This window comes from Carassius gibelio, chromosome A23 (genome assembly GCF_023724105.1).
Source record: "Carassius gibelio isolate Cgi1373 ecotype wild population from Czech Republic chromosome A23, carGib1.2-hapl.c, whole genome shotgun sequence".
NCBI lineage: Eukaryota > Metazoa > Chordata > Actinopteri > Cypriniformes > Cyprinidae > Carassius > Carassius gibelio.
The window spans coordinates 6086773-6109769 of record NC_068393.1 but is presented as its reverse complement, the minus strand read 5'-3'; the positions used below and the strand labels follow the sequence as shown (position 1 = coordinate 6109769).

At 37.5% G+C, this 22997-nt stretch overlaps 1 protein-coding gene across 5 annotated transcripts in view; it reads left to right on the top strand.

The window, feature by feature from the left end:
* The window catches only part of LOC127945077 (histone deacetylase 7), a 77414-nt gene that overhangs the window by 30203 nt on the left and 24214 nt on the right, over window positions 1-22997 (top strand). For all 5 annotated transcript variants that reach the window (XM_052541636.1, XM_052541633.1, XM_052541634.1 and 2 more), the window contains 7 exons: window positions 15990-16152; window positions 16730-16817; window positions 18420-18537; window positions 18619-18719; window positions 20161-20283; window positions 20989-21095; window positions 22633-22734. In XM_052541636.1, the coding sequence (XP_052397596.1) occupies window positions 16009-16152; window positions 16730-16817; window positions 18420-18537; window positions 18619-18719; window positions 20161-20283; window positions 20989-21095; window positions 22633-22734 (783 nt within the window). In that variant the 5' untranslated portion in view covers window positions 15990-16008. The remainder of the gene's footprint in view (window positions 1-15989; window positions 16153-16729; window positions 16818-18419; window positions 18538-18618; window positions 18720-20160; window positions 20284-20988; window positions 21096-22632; window positions 22735-22997) is intronic.

Sequence of the window (22997 nt, the reverse complement as noted above, 5' to 3'; positions counted from 1 at the left end):
TTGAGAAGCAAGTGGGCAGGATTTGTTTTGAAAACCTGGCTATCCTGATCTGTAGATCTGTAGATCCTGCGCTGGCTATGTACTTATAATCACAGGAGCGTTTTTACTGACGAGGTGCGCATGAAAATCGCATTCGATTTTTTGTACAGCCCTAACATCTAGTTAACAAAGCTAGTTAACAGTTTTGCCTTTTGTGTAATAAGTTAAAGAAACTGTTAAACGCACCAACTTAAATATTAAAATACACTTACCTTTTGTGGTCCATAAACAATGCCTTCTCCAGACCAAGAGGGAACTGCTCCATCTTTCAAGAATAGTCTTTTTGCAAATACGGCATTAAACTGAATGAGATTGAGGAAGCTGTCCTCAGCAAAATGTGCTGCACATAGTTTTACATGTGGATTATAATTTTCGGGAAAGAAGTAATTTGTAACCATTGATCTCTAAGTACAGCGTCCCTGGGAAGCCCAAACAAAGGTGATTGGACTCCAAGATGAAAATAACAGCATTTCGACGACATGAATAAAATATCTCGCTTGGCATTGAACTTTCAGCTTTAGAATTTAGCAGATATTATTTATACTCTAACAACAACATTACACACTAAATAAAAAGTTTAAAACATGGGATCACGAAGAAGGGGACCTTTAAATAACTACCCTGCTGAGAAAACCAGCATATGCTGGTTCGGTATGTTTTGATGCTGGGATGCTGGTTTATGCCAGTCCTTTGCTGGTTTATGCTGATCATTTGCTGGTTTATGCTGGTCCTTTGCTGGTTTGAGCGGGTCCATTGCTGGTTTATGCTGGTCCTTTGCTGGTTCATGCTGGTTCTTTGCTGGTTTATGTTGGTCCTTTGCTGGTTTGAGCTGGTCCTTTACTGGTTTATGTTGGTCCTTTGCTGGTTTGAGTGGGTTCTTTGCTGGTTCATGCTGGTCCTTTGCTAGTTCATGCTGGTTCTTTGCTGGTTTATGTTGGTCCTTTGCTGGTTTGAGCTGGTCCTTTACTGGTTTATGTTGGTCCTTTGCTGGTTTGAGTGGGTTCTTTGCTGGTTCATGCAGGTCATTTGCTGGTTTGAGCTGATCCTTTGCTGGTTTGAGCGGGTTCTTTGCTGGTTCATGCTGGTCCTTTGCTGGTTTATGTTGGTCCTTTGCTGGTTTGAGCTGGTCCTTTCCTGGTTTAAGATAGTTTTTTGAGGGTTAATGCTGGTCCTTTGCTTGATTATGCTGGTCCTATGCTGGTTCATGCTGGTCCTTTGTTGGATTATGTTGGTCCTTTGCTGGTTCATGTTGGTCCTTTGCTGGTTTGAGCTGATCCTTTGCTGGTTTATGCTGGTCCTTTGCTGGTTCATGCTGGTCCTTTGTTGGATTATGTTGGTGTTACAACCCATTGTTTTGCATCTTGTCATTTTGTCTCTTTTATTTTTTTTGTATTTGAAAGTAGGATGCTGATTGGCTCCTACAGGTTAATGACTGGCCCATCTAGATTGGTGCATTCAATCTTAGGCACACCTTAAAAGCCCTGATGTCACTTCCTTTCTCCAGTGCAGTGCAGAGTAGAGAGAGAGAGAGAATTGTTGGTTTTTGGTTGTTTGGTCTCTGTTGAACTTTGATACTATTTTTGTAAGTAGGAACTGATTGGTATTTTGACTCTATTGCTTGTTATGATGTGTATTTGGATTCTCCTTGTAACTCTGTTTGCCTGATCTTGTAAATAGTTGTGTATATTATTGTAAATATAGAGGGTTGGGAGGAAGTAAGGAGTTTGACGCCATTTTGTTTATTGTAACCTTTTGATCTCTGTTTTTGGTTAGGGAGTTAGGTTCCTTTGTTGGTTTGAGCTGGTCCTTTGCTGGATTATACTGGTCCTTTGCTGGTTTGAGCTGATCCTTTGCTGGTTCATGCTGGTCCTTTGCTGGTTCATGCTGGTCCTTTGCTGGTTTATGCTGGTCCTTTGCTGGTTTGAGATGGTCCTTTGCTGGTTTATGCTAGGCGTTTACCTGCACATGACCAGCGTAAACCAGCAAAGGACCAGCATAAACCAGCAAAGGACCAGCATAAACCAGCATCCCAGTGTCAAAACAAATCCTAACCAGCATATACAGGGTATGACCACAAAACTGGATGTTTCAACATTTAAAAACAACGTTTTTATGACCTAAATGTGTTAGTTTGTGAGCCAAATCCCCAAAATTTGAAATGCATTTTAGCGTGTCAAAAATAACTAGCTGAACTATCTAGAGGAAATGGCAAGATTTTGTTTTAGATATGCTAACGTGTAGCTATGCTAATGTTTGTGAGCATTTGGGCCTAGAAACATGAACTGCTCTCTTCTACCTCAATAGAAACTGGCACTAACCAAAATAGCCGCATACAAGAAGTCACTAACAGGAAACAAAGACTAAGTCTGCAAACAGGAAGAGTCTCTCTCACTCTTTTAGTCTCTGTTCTCTTGTACATTCTGCACTTGTAACCCTCACCTCATTCGCTCTCATTGTCGCACTTTTACATGGCTTCCATGTACACAGAAAAGTCTCTATGGTAACTTGCTGCATCAACTCCCTGTTTCAGTGTTTATGGGATGGCCTCGAGCACCCATGACTCCCAAAACAACACATTGTTAAACGTGTGAGAAGAAAAGCACCGGAATGAAAGAGGGAGACACATACAGAGATAAATATGCGAAAGAGGATGTTGTTGCTGACCAAAGGCAACCACTTGGGAGCAACACTATTGACTAATTATAGTTCAGAGAAAGAAAGAGAGCGAAAAAAGAGAGAGAAGTGTTGCTTAAGAGTGCAAAAACTGACTCCATCCTCTGGCTATTTATATAAAACTGCAGATTGTTTTTTTGAGGTAGCCATGGCTGGAGCTGTAATCACTAGTGTTTCCTCAGTCGAACAGGAAACCAAACAATCCAGGCCCTATCGCCAGTGTGCCCAGGGGAGTCGCTCTGAGTGTGTGTGTGTGGCTAATTAAAATAGCTAAATAAACCTCCCCTTGTTCTGTATGTCGGACTCTGGGGCCACCGACACTTATTTGTGGCACTTTCAGTGTGGGTAGTTATTAGACAGCCAGACAGAAAGCTCAAAAAAAGGAGAGAGAGAGATGCAGTTCCCAGATAATCCTGAGCACTGAAGAAGAAAAACAAATGCATTTTTAAGAATGAGAGTGTTCTGCATTCCATGAGTTGCTTCTTTACAGTGGTGTCATTTTTTTTTTACTTGTTTTAAAACAATGCGCTTGCCTTTTAGTCAGCACGGTTGGTGCATCTGGTACATATACCATCTTGTCACAGCCGTCCTAAAAGTGCACACATGAGGTCTCATAAATAAGCAGCAATGACTCAAGCATCTTTTTCTTTTTTTTTCTGCATGATGACAAGACGGTGAAGAGTTTTTGTTAGCTTGCATTGGACTTTTACAAACCTTGTCTGGATTTGCACCAGTTAATTTATTTGAATGTTTTACACTTTTGTATATTTGTTCATTATAAGTCTCTATGAACAGTGTAACTCTGTTCCAAAGCACCGTGACTTTGCCTACAGCCTGCATTTTAGCCACATACTGTACGTGACATGATTTTTGTAATTATTTTTGCCATCTTCTGATATATCTTGTTGTTTTTTTAAGTTATATTATATTTTAAAAAGTATGTTTTTTAATACATTTTTGACTTCAATTGACAAGAAAGTACAGTACACACATATAGGAAGTGACAAGATAATTTTATTTTTATATTCTTAGTAATTGTATTGTGTTTTATTATTTTAATTTGTTTTTAAAAGTCTATATATTTTTATCATATTATTTCATATATATATATATATATATATATATATATATATATATATATATATATATATATATATATATATTTTTATTATTATTTTTTTTTTATTATTATTTTCAGTTAACATTTTTGTTTCAAGTACCATTTTTTTTATGGTTTTAGTCTTAGTTAACTATAATAACCCTGGAATGCAAGGGTGTAACTTAAGCCAAGATAGCAGGACAAATAATGGTTATAAGTAGGTCTATACTTAAAGTTTAACTCAGTAATCTATGCAAAATATATAAAGCATCTATTTTATCTAATATTTGTGCTTTATATTCTTTATGACAGTATCACATTGGTAGCTTGGCAACTATCTAACACCAAGTTTTATTGGAATCAATTGAGATTTGCATCTCTCATGTGAGTAACGGTATTGAATGTGGTTTAGAGAGTTCCAGATCAGTCGATAAGCAGTAAATGTGGTTTAGTCAGTAAATGAGCATCGATTAACAGGAATCAGGATACTGCCTTTTAGGCCGGCTCACGCAGAACACATTTTTGCATTTATAAATATGACTTTAATATGTTTTTTATCTGACTCAAGCATGAGTGATTGTGTAAATATTAATGACTTGCATTGATTAATTGTTCAGTGTTGATTGGTAATCGTTCTGGTTATGGCCGAGTGCAGCAGCGGAGAGGCAGATATTTGCGCGGAGGGGTTTTGAAGCTCGTGTTGCTGTTGAATGTTTAAGTGGGGGTGATCAGAGGCCATCTGACAGAGAACATGAGCGGTTTTGGAAACTTGGGTCAGGACAATGCAGGAATATTATACTCAGGATGCATTATACATCAGCCTGTGTTCCACACTCATTCATTTTCACCTGACTCACACACACACACAGGCTTCAATGCAATGGTTTTCATACTCCTGTTAAAAGTCATGCTTTTATGTTATAAGTAACAAAGCACAAAGCTAAGTGGCAGGAGCACTACAAATAATGTTTAGTGACGATCTTGGTTCATCAAAATGAAGATTGATTAAAACCAGTGAGCTGATATTGTCAAACAGCCCTATCAGTCTTTGTGTTCATGAAATAGACAGTGACAGAGTTGCTCTGTAGTGAACATTAGCATAAACTTTTAATGTTTACTATATGATGTTTCTATTGGTCACTGATTCGCTGTATGTAAGCTTATCCATGGACACTTGAGAGAAATGGACAGTGGACTATATCTGCAAAAGGCTACAATTAACTATTTTGCTAAATTAACACAATACAACTGGACAAAGGTGTTAGCTAACATAAAGTTACCATATTTTAAAAACCTGTTATAAACAACAACACATTCTCACCTGTGAAAGGTTATCTTCAGGAATTTAAATCTCTGCGTTTTTTTGGCATTCTGGGAAAGCCATTGGTTTTTACGGTGAGCGGCAAAATGTTGACTGTTCCAAGATGGCCGACATGACGGTGTGTCTGGAGCGACTGAATGTGGCACGTGCCGATACAAATCTTTGACTTCTACTGGGAGTTTTCTCTTTTAGGGTGACTGCTGTCAGGACAGAGCTAAAATACAGTAAATAATGCAGGAGCACACATTGTGTTTAATCACAAACACAATTAGAAGGTAACTCTGTCGCCCCCTTGAGTGTGGAGGTCTGTTACTGCAGCAGTAACACAAACATTATGTATAGCAGGAACACACACTTGCAATGCATACTGTTGTTTGTTGCCTAAATCTTGCTCTGTCTGAGGTTTGATGTTAAACAATAATTTATTGTCGGACGAGGTCATGTGAGAGTCTGGATTCCCAACACTTATTTCCATAGCAATCCAAACATTTCGAATGCATCTTACAATGTGTTACTATAAACAGACAGTCGATCCTCCCTTAAGCAAATCAGTTTCATGGATAACTTCCAGTTACCAAACATGTGCGTGTAAATTAAAGGATATCAAATGAACTTGTGTGTACTGTATGTCAGAACAAAACTGAAATGGCATATCAATTCAGTAAACAATGAACACAACAAATGAGCCACCGGGAGAAACAAAGTCTTGCTCTGCAAACTATTAAATGAACTTCATTATGCCTGAACTACCATTGAATCCCTTATTGGGTTGAATTAACATTTCAAATCCTGGCCAAGTTTTAGTACAGCTAAAAAGAAGTAAAATGCCACATACTCTGCGAGCACACACACACACACACGTTTGCCCTCTCGGACGAGAGCTTTCTGAGGTTCTTGCTCCATCGGCCGCTGACCGGGGGCCTCTTCAGTTACTTTCCCAGGAGTGTCAGGTTTTCAGACCAGCTCCCCACTCCCATACCCCCCAGCTCTTTATGAACCTCCAAACACACACACACACACACACACACAGAGAAAGCTTTCATCTCCAGGATCTGAGGAGATATAGACAATATCACAGAGGTCAGGGCCGTGACATGAGAATAGACACTGGAAAGATGTTTTCTCAGGCAGATTATTAAAGGAATATTCTGTGTTAAATACCCGAGCTGTCATCTGTGACCAATGACAATTTCCACAGACAATAATGTCACTGCGTGTTTGGTAAAAATGAAAGTGCGCACTAGTTTGGTTTTAATGGAAACTTTAAGCATCATGTCTAACAATGATGAATATAGTTAGGTTGTTTCCATGGCATAGGGATGCATGTGTGCAACTCAAACATCACAATATATCTTCCTGTCTATACTTTAATGCATAATAACCAGAAGTTCATCCATGTAGAAAAATATTCACATCTCAGACAACTTCACATTTCAAATAAGACACAAAATATAATCTTATTTCTGCTGTTAAATCGTCTTGAATGCATTTAAAAAGTGAGGAAAAGGTCAACATAAATAAAACAAAAAAATAGATAAAATACCTCAATAAAAACTTCAAATGTTGTCTTTGCAACTGTAAGTTGAAGTACTTAAATCACAGACACACACACACAGACGCATACACACACATATAATGACAAAATTGTTATGGCAAAATTGCCAAAACTGAAAATATAAGAATTAAGGCTAATTTAAAATAGGAATAAATACCTCAGAAGTATTTAAATTTTATTTACTGGCTACTGGTTAACTTGCATTTTCATATAGCTAAATAAGTGTTTGAGTAATCTGTAACTCATAATACTCCTTTTAATGAGATTTATGTTAGCTGCAAGTGCAATATAGTAAACTGGGGAACTCAGTGTTTAATCTCCACAGATAATGAACTCACAATCTGAAGGTTTCGCAGATATCTGTAGAGGCCCATTACGCAGTTGTGCGTGTGTGTGAGGAGTTTTGCTAGTCAACACACAGCAGTCAGGGCTTGTTTTCAATCTCTTTGGAGTGCCAGATGCTCGGACAGCTCTTATCTACAGGTTGTAGTCAGGTTTTAGACACACAGCGCAACCCGTTCACACACAAAACTGCTGCCATGGATGAAGCAAGCAGCCATCGCTTACACATCAAACGATGGCCACTTTCACTTTTATGAACCATATCAAATCAAACCCTTCAAGAATCCAACTTTTCATGAGAAAATCCCTCTCTTTTTGAACTCGTCCCAGCCCTGAGGAAGTTTTATAGCACATTTCACCCCTCCTCTTCTGTCAGATGAGCATAACAAACAAAAGTGGCCATTGAAATGATCAGAGCTAAAAGAGAAACGTCACTCCCTCGCACTCGCTACATGCCAATTACGCAGCCTAACATCAACATCTCCCGGAAGGGGGGCGAGGAGTTTGACCCCGGACAAGCAGATGTCACTCGTTCCACACTTCCTGTTTTGCTGGCTGGCGTTATTTTCAGAACAGCACACTCACTAGCGAATACACAAACCGGCTCTTTTTCTAGGCTCCCAGATTTACATCGACTGCTTGCCTTCTATTGTTCTCCATTTCCCATTCTGCAGGCCACATCTCTGGCCAACAGAAGTGTGTGTGTTAGTGTGTGTGTGTGTGTGTGTGTGTACTGTGTAGCTCACACTCGGCTGTAGCACAGCCTGTGCAGCTGGCGTTCTTGGACTGGGCTTGTGATGAAGGTCAAGTGGTGTAGGATCAGCAGAGCTGACTGACTGACAATCCAACATAATGCACCTTTACTAAAACCAGACTGAAGGCCTGTGCACACCAGTGCTCTTACAGATAAACACCACAGAAGGGGTTTTGCAGTGATGCCATAGAAAGCCATCCTAAAGAAACTTTCTTTAGTATGGAGAACATTCGAAGAATGTAAAGAACATACACTTTTGTGGAATGGAAAGATTCCATAGATGTTACAGGTTCTTCATGCCACTACAGATTTATAATCATTTTAAACATTTTTTATTAATTGCACTGACATTAGCAAAGAAACACATTCAGATTATTACTAGAGGATTTAAACTTGGAGAAATTATTGGCATTTGCACATAATTATTGATTCCTTCAAACTTGGTCTCCTTTTTTCAATACATGAATAGGAGAAGCGATTCCTCTTTGTCATAACAAAATGACAAAATCATGACAAAATTGTGAGGAACATTTTGTGTCCTTTTATATAACTTTTGTAGATTATGTCCTGTTAGCTTACTGTTGTTTTTTCTCTTTCTTCCCTCTTTCATTGTGTATGTGTGCAACTCTTTGATTGCTATCAGTTAAGCTTTTATTTTCTCTATCCTTATTTACATTTAATTCACATGAAGTTATCATATGTTCTGTTTCCTTCTCTACACTTCCATTGTCACCATTACTGTTATCATAGCTATTCTGTTTTTTTCTTTTTATTTCCTTTTTCCAAAACATATTACTATTAATTTTCATTCATTCGTTTATTATTGTTCCCCCTTTCTCTTTCTCTCTCTCATCTCCTCCGTCGGTCTCCCTTTCTTCTCCTACTATCTTTTGGCTCGGGAAAGATCTGTACAAGGAATGGCCAGTGTTTGTGAACACCCTGTGGTAGTGTCTGTGAGGTCTAGGTCATGCACCAGTGGATCGAGGACCTACTATTCAAAGGAAATGGGTTCTTGTCTTATCTTGCTGTTTTCTCCCATCATCAGTCTGAAATAACACAATCTCCCTCAATATCTCTTCACCCCTCCACCTCCTGTTCCCTCTCCTCACTTTCCTGTCTATCATTCATTTGCTTTCTCTCCTCTTTCGCTTTCTCATAAAAGAGCTTTTGTTTAGAGGACACGGTTCTCAACGAAAAACTGAAAACGTTTTATGCGTTTCGTCTGGACATGTACATGGACAATGGTGTTTTGGGGTCCTGAAAACATAAACTTTAAAAAATGGGTTTTAAAGTGCAAGTTTTTGAAAAAATGTATAAGTTCAGGGTCACTTGTAGTAATCTCCCTCATTGTACGTCCCATTCAAATTGCTCGACACTTGCGCGATCTTGATAGTTTGTATTCACTGCTCTGAAGAAGAATGCTTGTGTAGTGTTTCTATCGCCAACTACTTGCCTGGCGTGAATAATACAGTGTCGTTAGTTATTTTTGCGGATCCATGTGAACGAGGATTGTTTTGACAGCATGTCATCTATTTGCAAAACTATTTAAAAATGCAAAGAAAAAACATACATTGTTGTTGTGTAAACGCATCGTTAGTCTACATAAACCACACCCTCTTATTATAATCGACTAGCTCCGTCCCATCAACAACCTATTTCGATTCAGCTTTTTCACTTGTGTTACAATTCGGAAGAAAAGTTCTTTGACTACTTCCATTTCATTGCAACTTAACGCGTTAACTGCAAATACCTTGCATAAACAACACATTGATGGTGGATCAGTAAGATATTTAGTTAATGTAGAGCAAAGTAAACTATATTCTCTTGTGAAATTAAATGTATTAAACATTCCTATTTCTAACAACATGTCAGAATTGTTTAATGCATGATTTTCTATTGGTGTTTGTTTCTATGTGTGCATTTGCCATCAGTTCATGTATTTTCTCAGAAATCAAATGTTGATGTTGATTTGTAGTGGAATTTTGGACCAATGAGATCCTACTGTGGGCGGAGCTACCCAGCATGACTCATCAGAAATCAACAATATAGAAAATATACATAGAAATGATCCTGTCAAACATCATTTCCTGTGGCTGTGAGTGATTTCTTAAGAAACTAAGATTTATGTGTAAGGAAACGAACTTTTCCCACATTGTGCTTGATGACTTGGTGCTGTTTCTACTGAAAACCCTAATTCAAAATGATTGTATAACAGTGTTAATATAATTTTACTGCTGCAATATAGTATTGAAATAACTGTATTCTTTGATTATGTGTGATTACATCTCTATCATGAGATCACCTTTTTTGGCACCTGTAAGCATTATTTTTATCCACACAGGTTTTGAAGTTACTGGGCATCTGACTATAACAACAGGCAGTTGCTATGAGTGGTTACTAACCTTGTCCTTAAAAATAAATAATTACCGGATGCATAAAAGCTAAATGAGACACTATTTTTAAACTTGGGTGAGGTGAATGGTCACAAAAGGGACTATGAGACATTTATTTCCATTACTGCCACAGTCAGACAAAAAAAAAAAAAAAAAACACAAGTTCCAGTGTATAACACACTCCTACTTCCATCCCTCTCACACCCCGACCTGTCTGACCAGCACAACCAGTTTAAAATGCCTCTCTCAACACACGCTGACTGTAAGTCAAGACGTGTGTGTGTGTGTGTGTTTAGTAGGGCTGTGTATTGCCAACAAACTCAAGATACGATGCATATCACGATACAGGACTGCACTGAATTTCACCCCAGCAGAATTTAGTAAAACAGCTGTCTATTAAACACTGCATACTGTAGAGCTATTTCTAACTGTAGGCAGAGCAGAAAGTTGAGCGCTGCAGTCGGCCTCCATAACTGTACCACAGTATAACAATACAGGTATGCCAAAGGTTTCATGTTAACATCGGGCACTCTCCACCAGGTACAATATTCGGATTGTTTGCATCTTGTTTTTAAGCCCATAAATAATAATGCACTCATTTTAATATGTATTGTAATACTCATTCTACTCATTCTGTTATATTAGTGTTCCTGTGGCTCAGTGGTAGAGCGTTGTGTTAGCAGCACAAAAGGTTGCAGGTTCAACTCTAGTAGTGTAAACTCATTCTGTTATATTGGTGTTCCTGTGGCTCAGTGGTAGAGCTTTGCGTTAGATATCGATACTGAAAAATGCTGTCGATACTAATTTTGTCAAACATCTGTCGTCGTATCGATGTATCGAACACAGCCCTACTGCCTAGCATATGTATGAAGCACTTTAAACACCTTAGCAGCAGCCCGGCATCACAGTGGCATGTTTTGAGTTCTACACAGAGCTTTAAGCAAGGAAGTTTATGAAATCCTGGTATAAAACAACCTCAAAGCAATACACTGAACTGAAAAACTTATAATGTAACATCAAGAAGGTCTTTAATCTTCAAGGTTCAACTCAAGAACCCTGTACAGCAAAATAATGGCTCTTGGCAAGCAGAGGGATTTTGTGATCTGAACTGAACCACTGAAGAGCCTTTTAAGAGTGTGTCAACAACTCCTTCACACTTTCTGTTTTGCAGACATTACATGGACAAGAGAGACATTGTAAACCAAAAACCTAAAATTATCTCTGACGTGCCAGCATTTCTTCCTTACTGCTTAATGAATATTCAGCTACAGGAAGTAATGTACTGCAGTCAGATAGTAAGCTAGAGTCTTATATCATTCAAGGAAAACATGCACCTAGTTTAAATGGTGTCTTGTCCTAAAAATACAGTTAGGTTAGTGTATAACAGTTACTAATAATTACTATTAGTATTGCTGTTGCTCACAGTCCGTGATTTGTTCCTTTATAAACTATGAGACCTATAGAATATCATTGAGACCTGCTTTTTACTGTGAGAACAATATCAATATTAGATAGAATTTGATGCCTTTTAATTTAAATTAAGCAATTACTCCTAAAAATCTACTGCGCTGGCAGCTCCGGCATCAAAATTGAAAAGCCATTGTTTTTTTAATATTCCAAAAATACTTGAAAAAAATACTATGAAATTCTTTTGATAGACTACTGTTCAAATGTTTTGGGTCTGTAAGAGTTTTTATTGCTTATTTATGTATCTTCTGCTCACCAAGGCTGCATTTATTTGATTAAAAATACAGTAAGAACAGCAAAATTGTGAAATATTATTAAAATTTAAAATAACTGTTTTCTATGTTCATATACATTAAAATGAAATTTATTCCTGTGATTTAAAGCTGAATTTTCAGCATCATTCCTCCAATCTTCAGTGGCACAAGATCCTTCAGAAATCATTCTAATATACAGATTAATTTTAGTTATTATAATTTATTTTAAGTGTTGAAAACAGCTGAACTGCTTAATGTTTTGTGGAAACTGTGATTAAATATTTTCAGACTTCTTTGATGAAAAAACAAACAAACAAACAACTTTTGTAACATACATTTTGATCAGTTTAATGCATCCTTGATGAATTAAAGTTTTTTTTTTGTTTGCTGACCTCATACTTTTGAATGATAGTGTTTCTTCATGAAGACTAAAAAAAATTCAACAACCAGTTTAGTTCGCAGTCGGTCTGACACTCTTATCTTCACCAACTCACAATTTCCTAAGAAGCAGATTCATACTTTCATATTTTCCTGCAGACACTCGGTCTCAAAGCTTTAAAGGAAAATGCCCTGTCACACACACACACACACACACACACACACACACACACACACACATTCCTGTGTGCATTCCACTGCACATCTGCTTGTCTGTCACTTTTATTAGTATATCTGTTGGCCTGTTTCTATTGAGTTGAGTTCTATTGTTTCCTTCTCTGAGTAGGAGTACAACAAACATGCTTGCCTCAGTACACAGACATTTATTCATGAATTATTTATGTTACATTTATTTATCGTACTATAAACTACCATAACAGGTATTATAGATGTATTTTGTACTGAATTATTACCATGCTTTATATTTACAAAGTGTTTCAAAGGGTTCCACAATAGTAGTATAGGACTTTTTATATTCATTAATATTCATATCCGTAGCTCTCCATAGGTCGGAAAACACTGTATTGGTCAATTCTGTCTCATTTTTTTTTCTGGTAGCCTGAGTCTTTTCCTGAAGCTGGCAAGCCTGGACCAACAGGACATTTTTGGAAAAACCATGCAGTGCTGAAAGCTGGAATAATCTAGAGAGGAATATAGTATGTTGTGTTATCAGGAAGGGAATGCTGAGGAAAAAGACATGTGGGAGTCGTGTTATTTCCTGGAATACAGTGGAGCGCTGTGGAGCGTGTACACTGGGTCCGGGTGGGAATATGTTCGATGTTGAGAGCTCAGGGAAGCAAGAACCCAAAACACGTTTGGCATCCAGCACTGCGGTGCCAGGATGTTCCTCCTCTCCATTTCAAGATCCTAACATGGGGCTGAGGAGATCCTGGAGTGTGTCAGAACGTGTCAGGACATCCTTTGATGTGTAAACACCTCCAGCATTTCATTTAACCTTCAACCAACATCATGCACCTCTTTTGATTATATTTCTTATGCTCGTGTGCTCTCCAAGTAAAAACAGTAAAATTACAATATTATTATATTAGAAATATATTTAAAATAAATGTTATATATGTAATGTTTATAATATATGTATAATGAAGAAGTCTAATAAGTAGTCTCTCATGCTCAATAATGCTGCATTATTGTAATTAATAATACAGTAAAAAAAATAATATTGTGAAATATTATAACAATTTAAACAGTTTTCTATTTAAAATAACCCTTAAATATCTGGAAATGTCATTTATTCCTGTCTGAATTTTCAGCAGCCAGTAGAAAAGCTGAAAATAAACATGCAAAACAATCCACAATGGCTTAAATATAATAGATTTAACAAATCTTCAACTCCACGGTGCATGAATTATAAACATATATATATATATATATATATATATATATATATATATATATATATATATATATATATATATTTTTTTTTTTTTTTTTTACTTTTATCATTTTTTTTTTTTTTACATTGGATTTAAAATAACTATAATATAAAAAAATAAATCGCGATACAAAGCATCATGACTCCAGTCTGCAGTGTCTCGTGATTCTTCAGAAATCTTTCTAATGCTCTGATTGGCTGCTCTAGAAACACACTCTTTTGATCTCATTTCTCATTCTGTTTCTCTGTCTCTTCCTCTTGCATAACACACCAGCTCAGAGGTACATATTGTTCCTCACCGGCTGAAGTCATTCATGACTCATTTTCGCCGCTGCTGATTGGTCTTCTGTAGAAAGCCTTTGTGTTCATTGACTTTTGTGTCAGAATAACGGTGACAAAACCGTCACAATTCACAGAAATACAATAGTGAGTGTGCTTTGGGCCGTCAAAGGGGCATGAGTCACCGTTTCTGAAGCACTAGATCTTGTGAGTGTGGGAAACACAGCTATTTTTGGGAGTCTTTGTTGGAATTAAGTGGGAAAAAGTCTGGAAATACTGAAATCTCTATATGGCTGAAGTGCTCTTTTAACTCCTCGGATGAGAAATCTGTCAAGCGCTCTGGGCAACATACATGCACACGGCGGCTTTGTGATTTTCCTGTCTGCTCTTTGTGAGGGTGATGCAGTCCGTCCCATTGAGTCACTGGTACCATGCAAATATTCTTAAAGCAGCATGCAAAAGTTATGCAAATCAGGCCGACTTTTTATATCAGTGTGGAATGTGCTGTAAGGGAAACATGTGCTCGCGCTTACATCTCTCAGACTCTGTATATTCACCCGCTTTCTACTTCTTTCTCCACCAATGGAAAGGACTTGCCATTTAAGCAGCATGAATTATTCAGTCAAAATAACGTAGGCTGACCGGGGCTAGTTGTCACATGGGAAAGATATCACAATCTCAGTAACTATAATGATACTTTGATTTGAATTTTTTTGCATTGTGTGACATTATTTTTACATTTACATTTCCAAATTTCTATTCTATTATTTATTCTATTTTATGTGTATCTTTTATCACATCTTTATGCTTAAAAAATTAGGTAACACTTTATAATAACTACACACTATTAATCATTAACTAAGCATTAGTAAACAGATAATTCATAATTTATAAAGCATTAATAGACAGAAATAATCAGTTTATAAATACAGATATAAATGCTTTATTCTTGATTTAAAAGCATATCTATAATGTGTTTAATAATTGTATTTTCATACTTTATTCATGATCAATTTATCATTTCTCAATGAAGAATAGCATTATTTACAAACCAGTCATTTAGGAGTTGCCAGTGATTCATAAGATCACAAGAAATGTAGTAAATTCAGGTAGTTATAAAGCATTTAGTTGTGGTCAGTTAACTATTTATGTGAGCTCTTCTAAAGTGAGTCTAGTTATGCCTTGTAAAGCATTTATAAAGGGTATTTAAAGGCTCAGTTATCTTCTAAACAAAAAACGGAAACAAACACCACACAGTGATACAGAATATAGAACTATTAACAGCCTTTAAATCTCATTTGTAAAAGCTTTACAAGGCATAAATAGTCCTCACTTTAGATGAGCTCACAAAAATAGTAAACAACTACGTATGTTTTATAACTACCTGAATTAACCCTGAATTACAGTAGAAATACATGTTAATAAACCATTTATTAACACTATAAGTAATTATTACTATATGTCTGAAAAAAAAATATGTATGAATGCACATTTAAATAGTTTATTAATCATTTACTTACAATTTCTATGTGATCTTATGAACCACTGACAACTCCTTAATAACTGGTTTGTAAATAATGCTGTACTTCATTGAGAAATGATAAATTGATCATTAATAAAGTATGAAAAAACAATTATTAAATACATTATAGATATGCTTTTAAATCAGGTATAAAGCATTTATATCTGTATTTATAAACTGCTTATAAATGTCTATTAATGATTTATAAATGATGAATTAACTGTTTCCTAATGCTTAACTTATGATTAATAGCATAATGAGAATTTTTGCATGAAAATAAAACGAATGCCACAATGCAAATAATGCTTTGATCACACGTTTAAATTACATTTGAACATATATTTAAACAGAAAACAGTTATTTGAAATTGTAATAATATTTCACAATAATTTTTTTTTTATTTCTGAAGGTAATACCTCATATAATCACTTTAAATGTCCTTGTGTCTGTGTCCCTCCAGAAGCGTCGGTGTGGCCCCCATGGACCTGCGTGTAGGCGAGCGTCTGGTGCGCCCAGGTTCGGAGACGGCCTTCCTGTCCCCTCTGCACCCCCCCCTGCTGATCGGCCCCTTCAGTCCTCAGCACTGTTCCCAGTACAGCCAGCAGCAGCTGCAGCGCATACAGGTGAAGCATCACACTGATCTCACTGCAGTCAGACAGATGTCCTCATCACAGAGTCATAGCACTGCAATACACAGGAACTGAACATTAATTACAACATTAATACATGTAATCCAGAGCAAACGGGGAAGTGCCATTCTTTTCTGCTAACAGACGGCTCAATATTAGCCAAACGAGACACATTTTAATGTTAGGCTTTGTTTATTTGACTGATGATTACCCGAAAGCACTTGGTTTTACACCTGTATACAGTGGTGCGCTATATGTATCAAAAGCAACAGTAAAGACATTTCTAATGTTTCAAAAATATGCAGTTTCATATAAATGCATGCCAAAATAAAATCTTACAGACCCCACACTTTTAAGACAGTAGTGTATGCAAGTCAAAGATGCTTTTTTTATATATATGCATATGACAGTTGCTTTGTTAATTGTATGATCTTGTACAGAAGTCTCGCACCATTTTTATAAAGCAGAAAATGACTAATGTCTATATAAATCTTACATGATGCTCTTTGGCAAATCATGAACAACTGAGCACTTATTGTACACGAGAAACTGACGACTCCTCTTTTTGTAGCCTTATAACATGGATCAGCATCTACGAGACCAGGACATAGCGAAACAACAGCTACAGCAGCTTAAAAACAAGGACAAGAGTCAACAGAGTGAGTGACACAATAACCCTTACATAACCGCTGTTCAGATACGTACTATCTACTTACTCAACAAATATGCAATGAATGTCTAAAAGCATGTCGACGCCTACTCACCAAACACATTATGCTAGATTGATGCTACTTTGATTAGCATGACAGAATGACTGAGATGCCTTTCAAATGAAGCGCTCGGATGATTGATCACTCAAATTGGTCACTGATATGCAACTTTAGCCCCAAGAAAGAGATTTGTCATTTAAGTTTGTCACACCTTTTCAACTGAGAATGCCACCGGTGTAGTGCACAAGCAGGCTGTGAATTGTGGAGGTTGAACAAGCACGTACACTGAAGAACTGTGCTAAAGCGACTGAGATAAAGGCTTTTAAATGGTGCCAGTGCCCTCAGCTGAAACAGGGCCACGGCTGCCTCAGGAAATAGCTCTGAGAGTAAAAACAAAACTTTGTGGTTGAAAACACATGGGAGGAGTCTGTACCGAACATGGGAACCCTGTTGTTCTATAAATGGTATTTACTGTCTCTCAGACACTGGTGACCTGCCAGTTACTGCGATTACAGATCGTGCCATGCCTTTTGTAGACATACGTGAAGGAATGGATGCGAATGCAGTTAATCACCATCTGGAGTCTGAAACCAACTACCACCAGCTTTGCTATTGTGAATTACACAGATAATGATTTGGTGTAACACTCAGTGCTCTTCTAGGAAAATAAAATAATAATCCAATGTATTATTCTGCATATACTGCAGTCAATCCTAATCAGAAGCGTGTAGGTGATAATTCACCGCAGCTGAAGGCTTTTATTCCAGCTGATGCAATGATTGTTGTGAGAGAAAGCACCTGCAGAGAGGTCAAATTAATCGCTCAGCGTAAACAGTGACCGAGTCAATATTGACCGTATTGGTGAGAGCCACCGTGATGTAGCCGGCTCATAATGTTAGGACAGGAAGACAACATGCAGTTTCCTTCCCTTGAGATGCACTATAGAGCTCAACCACACTCCAGAGAAACATCTGTGGGAGAACACTGACATTTTACACCTTGTCTGGGTCAGTGACTAGAAATAGCAGTTTCACAACTAAAATAAAATATGAAATAAAGTAAAAATGACCGACCATTATTAAAGTAACATGAAATAAAGATTTGTCTTTATTAATAATAATAAAGAAATCATTAAAATGTAATTGAATTAATAAGGTCTCTAAATGCACCTTATTTTAGATACTTAAAATGGCCTAATTGAGGCCAGCTAAACTAAATAAAATAGATACATAGATATATAAAATAATATGAAATTAAAATATGAAATAATATACAAATATAAAATAAATAAATAAAATTAATGTTAATTAAGTAATAATACAAATTAAATGAATGAATTAAAAATCATTAGTATACCGGAGACTCCATTGGCTTGATGTATTCATTGAGGACTATACTGTCTAAAAATGTCAAATTAAATGACATTAGAATAGTAACATTTCAAATAGATGTAATAAATATATAAATGCCTGCCAAATGTGTGAGAATAGTTTTGCTTTGCTTATGTATTCTGGTTCTGTCCTCTGATTGGCTGGCTGTGTTGATTGACAGGTGCTGTGGCCAGTGCGCTGGTGAAGCAGAAGCTGGCGCAGGTGATTCTGAAGAAGCAGAAGGCGGTGCTAGAGAGGACCAGCTCCAACCCCCTGAGCAGCCCGTCCGTCGCCTACCGGTTAGAACCCGCTCTCGTCACCACCGCAATCAGCTGTGTTTCCCTCCAGTTTTAAAAGAAAGGTGTTCTGTGTTCCCTCAGGGAGCTGGTTCCTGATCCCAGCTCTTCTGTGCAGCCGCTCCTGTCCTCCACCAAACCAGCTCTCAGCGAAGGGCCCGACGATCCACCCCTGAGACGAGCAAGTATGTCAGCGTCACACAGGCATATTAAAACATCACAGGTGTGCTGCCCCGTTCAGACAGACTCCCAGCGCCTCGCTCTTCCTCCAGGCAGCAGTCTGTTAACTACTTCTGATTTACGTCTGAAAGACACTCCCCTGTCAGCCCCACGGGCAGAACACCGTGTCATCAGAACACTGACTGGACGTCCAGTTATTCACATCAAGCCGCAGGGCTTAAAACTATCTGTTCTGCTTTTGAAGCACTAATTGTCACTATAAGGATTTGCTTTAAAACTGAAAGTCTTTTCACTACATTGGATTTGTCTGTTCAGACCAAAGCAGACAGAGGGAATGAAAAAGCACTCTTTGACAATAGGCGAAATAAAGAAATGAGGAAAGGAAATTAATAAAAGAATACATTATTAATAAAATAAAATGCAGACAGACTAAATGAAAATGGACTTTTGGTGAAAAAAAAAATAAATAAAAAAAAATAATAAAATAAAATACAATTATAATATTAATAAATAATTGCGTACAGACTGAATGAAAATGCAAGTGTACTCTGAGAGAAGGTGAAAATAAATAAATTAAATTATATTTATGCATTTATCAGATGCTTTTATCCAAAGCGACTTAAAGTGCATTCAGGCTATCAATTTTTACCTATCATGTGTTCCCTGGGAATCGAACCCACAACCTTACGCTTAATAACACAATGCTCTACCAATTGAGCAACAGGAACACAAATAAAATCAATATTATCAAAATTAAAATTCAGATTTACTCTCTGACAGAAGGTGGCACCTACAGAAAAAGAACACAAAAGGGAGTCCAACAGTTTTTCAAACCGCAATTCAGATTTAGTTTTTGTTTTCTATGATACAACACTAAAATACAATAGTTCTGTTATTCATAGTCACATAATGACCAGAGTATGACTCTGACAAAGGCAGCAAGCAAACTCAATCAGTCAGTTTTCAGCTCAGAAAGTGTTGCAGAAGAACTAGTCTTCAAGTAGTCCTTGAGAGAGTTTCCAAATACTTGACCTGTCCACTTCACTTCACTCGAGGAAACCTTTAACACGAGTCGTTTACTGGTAACGATGAGTAAGTACAGCTGTGGAAACAGTTTTCAGCTCGTCCTCGGCCAGAACTAGTGTTTTTACAGTGACAGATACAATAACTGAGAAGAGATTTCAAACCGAGAGGATGCAAAACTACATCTAAATCAACTAGATGAAGTCGACGAGTTGGGCTTAAAGGGATAGTTCACTCAAAAATACTAATTTCTGTCACATTATGTTATACATTGATCAAAACATGCATGGAGCACAATAAACTTAATAGTTTGACCCGTGAGAATAGACTTCAATGGTTCTCGCACATCAAGCAAACACGTTAAGAGTCCTGATCCGTTGACTCACGAAAGCTCCTGTTGTTGCTGTTTTGTTGTTGTTGCAGCCTCAGAGCCCAACCTGAAGGTGAAGCATAAATTAAAGAAGCACCTGAACACCCGGAAGAGCCCGCTGACCCGCAAAGAGAGCGCGCCGCCGGCCGTCAAACACCGCGTCCCTGACACACTGGGTAACTACAGCACCCTGCCTCTGCTTCTGAAGATCTGCTGTTATTAGACATAGACATACTGTAGAAATGCCTGTGTGTGTGTGTGTGTGTGTGTGTGGAAATTAAATGTTGTCTAGATGCATTTCCTTGCTTTTTATAAGTCCATATTTTATAAGAATGAGCAAAACTAAATGTTCTCATGTTCTCAATCGAAAAGATTTCCGTCCCTTAATTGATCGTCTACGCAACTACCACTTTGACGATTCGTAAAGTTCACAAAGAGATCGTAAAACGAATCCATGTGAACAGAGCTGATTTCTGACGAGACTGTCGCTTTAAATGATGAGCAGATTTAATAAACATTAATCAACACGCATCAGTTATGAGGTTATGACGCGGAGCAGGTTCGCGCTTCTGTCAACGAGATTTGCGTCTAGCAAGTCCGGTTGAGCTTCTGTTTATGTCTGAATGCATGGATAAAAGCCTAGATTAAATCTGTTCATCATATAAAGCGAAGGACTAAACGGCTCGACTTTTTATTAAAGTATTTTAATAAAAAAGAGGGACAGAAATCTCTCCGATTTCATTCAAATATTTTCCTGTGTGCTTTAAAGATGCACAACGAAACGAGGGAGAGAAAACATGTTTGTGGTGAACTGTCCCTTTAATGCATGCACTGATGTGTGTATCCGTGTGTGAGCTGACAGGTGTGTGTGTTTGTCTCAGATTCGTCCCCCAGCAGCAGCAGCACCCCAGTGTCCGGCTGCAGCTCCCCGAACGACAGTCTGCCCCATGAGAACGGAGCGCTGCCCTCCTCCAGCCTGGCCCATGAGGTAACACTCCTCTCTCTCCGTCTCCTTATAACGGGACGTTCTGCTAATGCTATTATAAATCCTAGCATTAATGGAAAATGGTTCATTGTGTGCCGTAATGAAGTAATCAGTGCAGTTTAAATAATTTTTTTTTTTTGTGTGTGGAGAGGAGAAACTGAACACACACACACAGAGAGAGAGGCATGATGGGACAGCTCTTTAATATTCCTCTGGTGGGTGTTGTTTGTAGAGAAAGCGGAGCTCGACAGGGCTTGTTTCGGGAGGTTCCCGCCCTTTGGCATAATGACATGTTTTAAACAAAGACACCGGAGAAGGACAGCTGCAGGCAGCTGCGGGACACCAGATCTCCTGTTTCCATCCCGAGCCTCCTCGTCGCTTTATTACGCCACACTCCTTCATTTTTGGGCTTGCATAAATGCACAGCTCTCTGACGGGTCGCACACAGGAGCCTCGTCCGCTCGCACGCGACAGTTTAATCACACAGGTTTCTTAAAACTGTGGTTTTTTTTATTAGGGGTCAATATTTTCCCCACTTTTATGACGCCATTTTTTTCTTTCAAGATCCATAGCCAGCAAAATATCATCAATACTTTAGCTGCATCGATTAATAGGATTAAAATCTTGGTAACACTTTAGCTTCGGGACGCACATATTAATGCAAGATCATCTTCTACATCCATTAATCCGACCCAATACTTGTACTTTACAACTACCTCATAAACTATTAAATAGCAGCAAATTAGGAGTTTATTGAGGTAAATTGGCAAAGTGTGAACGAATTCAATTGCTGATTATTATACAAACAAATCAACATCAAATATAAAGGTAGCTATAAGTTATATGCAAGACAAACGCTTTGCTGAAATAAAAACATAATAAAATAAATACATAAGAATGCATGTTATAAGATTGTTTAAAAATTTTTTTTTTAAAGAAACATCTCTACTTTCTGTCTACTTTGATGACAGATAGTGTAATCAATTAAAAACCATTTCATATCGGCAACTTTTGCCCAAAACGAGGTCTACTGAGAATAATAGTTATCGGTAACACTTTAGAATAAGGTTCCATTAATTAATGTTAGTTAACTACTTTCGTTAACATGAACTAAGCAAGAACAATCCTTCTACAGCATTTATAAGTCTTAGTTCATGTTAATTTCAACATTTACTAATGCATTATTTAAATCAAAAGTTGTGCTTGTTAACATTAGTTAATGCACTGTGAATTACCATGAACTAACAATGAATAACTGCATTTTCATTAACTAACATTAACGAAGATGAATAAATACAGTAATAAATGTATTATTCATTGTTTGTTCATGTTAATTAATACATTAACTAACATTAACTAATGGAACCTTATTCTAAAGTGTTACCTAGTTATCAAATATATTTCAATTTATAAACAACAGATATGAAACAAATTTAAAACGTTGACTATCTCGGTTTATTTTTTGTTACATTTAGCTGCATTTCCCTCCCTAATTCCTGTGTATTCCTGATGCATGTGTGTGTGTGTGTGTGTGCTCCAGGCTCAGAGGCTGCTGTTGCAGGACGGCTCTTTAGCTCACTTCACAGTGCAGAATCCCTCCAGTCTCCCCACCATCACGCTGGGACTCCCCGCCAACACCAAGGTACCACAGCCCCCTGCGCTCAGTCCTCACAGTTCCTCACAAGCACTGCTCAATACTGCAGTCTGAAAGGCTTTAGGAAGTAATGTCATTCTTGTGAAAAAGCACACACTTTAGCAGACTTTTGAAAAGGGTATTTATTACAGAAATGATATACTTTAAAACAGAGGTGCCCAAACTTTTTAACTTGAAGGGCCGAAGTGCATGAAGGGTCATGTTAAATGCACTTAAATAAAAATGCATTGTAGTGTATTACAGTTTCAATA